Raw genomic sequence first — 6,000 nt, 5'->3', positions numbered from 1 at the left:
CGCAGTGTTTTGCTTTTATCTGATTGCTCAAGGGAATCACTGCAACGCACACACCTCTCCGCCAAGGTGGTCAGAGACAGGAAGGTTCTGCGCTGGGACCCATGCGATGAAATCCCAGGGCCCATTGCGATGCCAGCGCTGCCGATCGCCGATTGGCTGAAGGCTCCCTTCACCCCCCCCTCCCCCATCCTAGATTGGCTGAAAGCAGCACGCCGCGGATTGGACGAGCGGAGTGTTCACTCAGTGATTGGCCGAGAGCCGCTGCTGGCCGTGGTTACCAGGCGACGCGGCCCGTTTGCTTACAGCAGCCGAGGCGAAGCGGGGTAGAAGGGGGCGGGAGGGGGGAGAGGAGGAAAAGAAGCACCGATAATTCGCCTTTTCCGTGGTCGTGCGAACGACGCTTTTTGAACCATGTTCATTTATTTGAGTAAGAAGGTGAGATAGTCGATGGTTCTTACAGATTAGGCCTCTTGAGCTCCGCACGGTTTAAACCACAACGGACGGAGCTCGAGGCACGCAAGTCCGGGGAGATTGTGGCGCATGCGCACGACCCTCAGTCACTCCTGTAACTGCAGAGCTTCTTATTGTTAAAGAGGGGGGGTCATCTGTGCAAAATAGTTTTGTTTTAGTCACTTTTTAATTGACGAAGTAGCTTTCGTTTGTTTTAGTTGGTAATGGTTATGGTTTTAGTGACCACAGGGTAATTTGTTTTTCAACGCCAGAGCTACTCCCACTATCTAACTCCCACTTCCTCTCCAAATCCTTTAACGTGTCCCTCATATTCCACCTTTTTAGCAAACAGCCCTCAAATTCACCATTAAAACAGTTTATGGAGTCCATCCCTTCAACATGAAGGAATGTCCCTCCCCCCCCCCCACTCCTGAATGTGAATGTGCATGATCCTGCTTGACTGGGCAGATGTTTTGTTTTAACATAGCTGTACATGGCCAAGCAAAGAAACTGTTAGAACTAAGTGCAGAAGGGAAAACGTACAGATTTAAAAGGTGAACAGTGGACTAGAGAATGGGAAATAGGTGTGGTTCCATGGGATTGTTTTGGTTCTTACAGGAACTTTTAAATTAATCCTGTACCGTAATCAATATTTGTAAAAATAATGTATAGTCAGGACCTTGAAACTAATAACTTCTAAAAAAAAAACATCTGTTTACAACTATCCCTACTTTGTGTATGAACTCCCACTTGCCAATATCAGTTAGAATTGACATCAGTGTATATTTATATTTTGTATTTGGGGGAAAAACAAAGGAAACTGATGCTTAGCTAGTTGTTAGATTAAGAAGTGGTAACTGAAGAGTTACATGTAAAGAGGTTTGAGAAGGTTTTTAAAGACGCAGGGAGAAAGTAAGGTAATGATGGCATTTAGAGTTCAAGACAGTGAGGGCTGAGATGTCTGAAGGCACTGCTCCTGATTATGAGAAGTGATTGGCATACTAAAGACTGCAAACCTGGACATCACAGCAACAACTTATATTTATATAACGCTTTTAAATTATTGAAACACCCCAAAGGCACCTCAAAGGAGCATTATAAAACAAAATATGATACTGAGCTACATAAAGAGATATTAATTCAGATGATCAAAAGCTTGGTCAAGAGATTTTAATGTGTGTCTTGAAGAAGAAAAGTGAGATAGAGAAGCAGAGAGGTGTAAGGGGGCGGTGGGTGGTGGGTGTGTATTTCAGAGCTTAGGGCCATGGCAACTAAAAGCACAGCCACCAATGGTGGAGCGATTGAAAGCAGAAGTGTCCAAGAGACCAGAATTGGAGGGGTGCAGATATCTTGGAGGGTTATGGGGCTGGAGGAGATTATAGAGATAGGGAGGAGCAAGGCCATGGAGGGATTTAAAAACAAGGTGAAGAATTTTACAATCAAGACATTGCTTGACCAAGGCCAGTGTAAGGTCAATGAGCTGACGGGGTGAAAGGGGAATGGAACTTGGTGTGAGTTAAGACATAGGCAGCAAAACTTTGGATGACCTCAAGTTTACAGAGTGTAGAATGTGGGAGGCCAGCCAGGAATGCATTGGAATAGTCGGGTCCAAAGGTAACAAAGGCATGAATGAGGTTTTCAACAGCAGATGAGTTGCAAAATGGGAAACATTGGGTGATGTTACAGAGGTGGAGATAAGTGGCCTTAGTAATGGCATGAATATGAGGTCAGAAGCTTTTTCTCCAATTAAAATTGAGATTTAAATGCAAGTTCAGGACAAATATTTATTAAAGTTTAGAAATGATAGACTTGTAACTTACTGAGGGAAAAAAATTCACACACTCATTCTAACAAACAACAATGCCCATTTTTTGGCTTTAGGGTATGGTGGGATATTATTTGTGAACAGGAATATCATTTATTGGAAGTTCATGCTTCTGCAAGTAATGAGTCGGTTATGGCACCAAATAAGAAAGTAATTCCTTAAACTACTTCCTGTTTATTCAGTTATTAGATTGGCCATTGGAATAACTGAGGAAAATTGGAGCTAATGTTGTTGAAAACTAGTTACTTGGCAAATTCCCAGCCAGTATTATGGTACACAGGATCACAGAATTTTTACAGCGCAGAAGGCAGCCACTCAGCCCATCGTGTGTTCTATGACTCTTCGAATGAACCATTCCCTTAGTGCCATTCTCCTGCCTTATTCCCATAACCCTGCACGTTCTTCCTTTTCAGATAACAGTCTAATTCCCTTTTGAATGGTTTAATTGAGCCTGCCTCCACCACACCCTCGGGCAGTGCATTCCAGATCTTAACCACTTGCTGCATGACAAAGTTTTTCTCATATCACTTATTTGCTCCTTTTGCCAATTACTTTAAATCTGTGCCCTCTCATTCCCGATTCTTTCATGAGTGGGAACAGTTTCTCCTTATCCACTCTGTTCAGACCCCTCATGATTTTAAATACCTCTATCAAATCCCCTCTCAATCTTCTCTTCTCCAAAGAAAACAGTCCTAACTTCTCTAATCTATCTTCATAACCAAATTCCTCATCGCTGGAACCATTCTCATGAACCTTTTCTGTAGTTTTCTATATAAACTATAGTGATAGTTTTGGTGACTCACTGATGTTGCTGCATGTGAGGATTTGGAGGCATTTTTTGCTGCACTGGTGTGCCACGGTTTCTATGATTCTTTGAGCAGCAGGCAAGAAATGGATGAAGAAATAAGCTGAGTTTGAGACTGACTCCCTGTTGTTAGCTGGGTAAGAGTCTAGAATAAGATGGAGTTTGTATGTATCAGCTGTGACAGTGCATTCTTTTCAGGAATGGGGAGAAGAGCCTTGAATAAATTTGCAGTTTAGTGCACTGCACATGGTTGCAATTTTACCCTTAAAGAATGTGTTTATTACTTATGTATTTAAAAATCATGCATCTGATTTTAAGTTATCTGTGTTTATGTACAATGTTATCTTTTGTTATTTGTTTCAGATTGCTATTCCTAATAACAATCAGCTGAGATGTGTTTCATGGAATAAAGATCAAGGATTTATTGCTTGTGGTGGGGAAGATGGCCTTTTAAAGGTGCTGAAACTTGAAACACAGACAGGTAAGGAAAAACTTAGAAAGCCAAAATGTATGTAGTGTAATTTTGAAGAATTTTTGCATATATTTTATGATGCATTTCCAAAATGCATGCAAAAGATGTACATCCTGACCAGTGTATTGTATCTGGAGAACTGTGTACTGTTCTGTTTTCCATGATATGGAGGGAGAAAGAGGTTGCAGAAAGAGAAAACGGACTATTACATTGATTTAGAGTCATCAACTATGAAGAATGACTTGATTCAGCCTTGAAAAGAAAGAAAAACTTGGATTTATATAATGACATGCCAAATGTTATAGAAGCTTATGAGATAGTTAATGGGCTAGAGAAAGTAAATCTGGAATATATAGGTCAAGGAAATAGAACAGGACATAAGCAAAAGATTGTGAAGGAAATATTAAGGCCAGATTGGATTGATTTTAAAAAGCAGTGAGATGTTGTATTGGGTAGTTAGTAGAGCTGGATTTTTGGATTCAAATCAATCTTGTGACCTTACAGGTTGTAGGCCCATCTTTAAAATATATTGGCTAACGACTGCATTCTAATTCCTATTGTTTTGAAAGAAAGAAAATCTTCTATTTATATTGTCTATTATGTTTTCAGTATGTCTCAAAGTAATACATTTGCTGCACTTCAAAAATAATTCATTGGCAATGTTAATAGCTGAATAAATGTGACAGTTAATTTTTACACATCAAAGTTCCAAAATCAACAGTGAGATTAATGACCAGATATTGGCCCAGATTATGTGGTGGTTATGAGAGTGAAACTGTCAGTGTTCATTGTCATTACTCCCCTGAAACTGACTTGGCGTTCTGGAGTCTACACATCTGCGGTTAAATGGTAAAATCTGGAAGTTGCTGTCAGTGATTCCGCACTTTTCCAGAGGATGTGCTGTTGAGGCCCTCTCAAAACGCAATCAACTAGAAATCAGTGAACTGATGCAAACTTCCACTTTTGCACTTTTAGTATTGCTGTAAAAACCCTTGCAAAAGTTACCCCCTGTTGAGTAATATGCTTTTAATGTGTGCTAAGTTCATAAATTATTATTAAGCATCCTCACTAACATTTTTAAAGTTTATGATATTTTTGTTTCTACTTTAACTTATGTGCATATCCCAATCATTTATTTCACCGTCTGTAAAATCTCACAAACAAAAGTGAATGGATTCAGTTTTTTTTTAACTTCCTGGTTGCTTTAAGTGTTAATACTTCAGTGTGATTGGCTGTGTACCTTACTTGATGGACACCTAGGGCAGAATTTTGCCCTTGGCATGCGAGCAGGGCGGGGGCGGTTGGGAAGCTGACCACCACCTGCGATCGGGCCCCGAAGGCAATTTCACGCTTGCAAGCCAATTAAGACCTGCCCAGCATGAAACATGAATGGCAGCGCTGAGTGCTGCCTGGGCAAGCGGGGAGAGGAGTGCGAACCGGGTGAGGGCGACCTTGGCGCATGGGTGCAAGTGCGCGCTACATAATCTCGCTGAGGCGGAGAGATGCCTCAGGGAGATGAACTGATTTGAAAAAGAAATAAAGATTTGATAAATGTTATGAAACATGTCCCCTCATGTGACTTTGTCACATGAGCAGGGATATGTTAATTATGAAAAATTAAAGTTTTTATTTAATTTTTATTTGCTTTTGGAAACCTCATCCCACCCGTGGATGAGGTTTCCAAAAGAGTGCAAAGGCCGCTTGGCCTTTTTACCTGCCTGCAAACCGTAAGGTTGAATGGACAGTGAAAATTTTACTTCAATTACCTTTTAAATGGCCTGAATAGGCCTTTTAATTCTCAGCAGGCGTGCTGCCGACGAAATATCGCGAGAGTGCACGATGACGTCAGGACACACGCCTGACGTCACGCATCATTTTACTCTCGGTTGGGTTGCATGCCACCTGCCGTGCTAAGAATTTTACCCCTGGAGATCTCCTTGACTTGGCACCAGGTTCAGATTGTCTTCAGGAAAGGGGAAGCTTGTGCCACAGAGATCACTAGATCTTTGTGGGCAGCTTTCTTTGATGCAAGCTACCAGTGCTATTGCTTTGCAGCTGACTGCACAGTACAGTCCAATCTGTTTTCTTGGTGTTTTTTTGAGCCTTGGCACATTTTAAGTCCTTTTGAACTGCTAGATGATATCTTGTTTTAACATCTCATGCAAGAAACAACACCACTGCCTCAGTGCTGTACTGAAGCATTACCTAGATTACACGGTCAAGCCTCTGATATGTTACTTGAATCCATAATCTTCTGATTCGGAGCTAAGATTCAGATTAACGAAAGTCTGTTTTACTATGGTGGGGATGTTGAAATGATCTCATGATTGGGGGGAAAAAAATCTAAATTGACAATAGTGACTATTTTATGAACATTTTCTGACAGTTGTTGTTTCATATAAGACATTTCAATGAGTATTCTCCAAACAGGAGAAACATCTTCAAGTC

The 6,000-nt window shown here is 41.0% G+C and overlaps 1 protein-coding gene across 4 annotated transcripts in view; it reads left to right on the top strand.

Moving 5' to 3' along the window:
- The first annotated feature begins 322 nt into the window (after positions 1–322).
- Positions 323–6,000, top strand: part of wdr35 (WD repeat domain 35) — a 118,091-nt gene continuing 112,413 nt past the window's right edge. For all 4 annotated transcript variants that reach the window (XM_078541522.1, XM_078541521.1, XM_078541520.1 and 1 more), the window contains exons 1-2: positions 323–435; positions 3,444–3,561. In XM_078541522.1, the coding sequence (XP_078397648.1) occupies positions 412–435; positions 3,444–3,561 (142 nt within the window). In that variant the 5' untranslated portion in view covers positions 323–411. The remainder of the gene's footprint in view (positions 436–3,443; positions 3,562–6,000) is intronic.

Source organism: Cetorhinus maximus, chromosome 5 (genome assembly GCF_964194155.1).
Source record: "Cetorhinus maximus chromosome 5, sCetMax3.hap1.1, whole genome shotgun sequence".
In the NCBI taxonomy this organism is placed as follows: Eukaryota; Metazoa; Chordata; class Chondrichthyes; order Lamniformes; family Cetorhinidae; genus Cetorhinus; species Cetorhinus maximus.
Note: the sequence above shows the minus strand (reverse complement) of the source record. Positions and strands in the feature narration are given on the sequence as shown.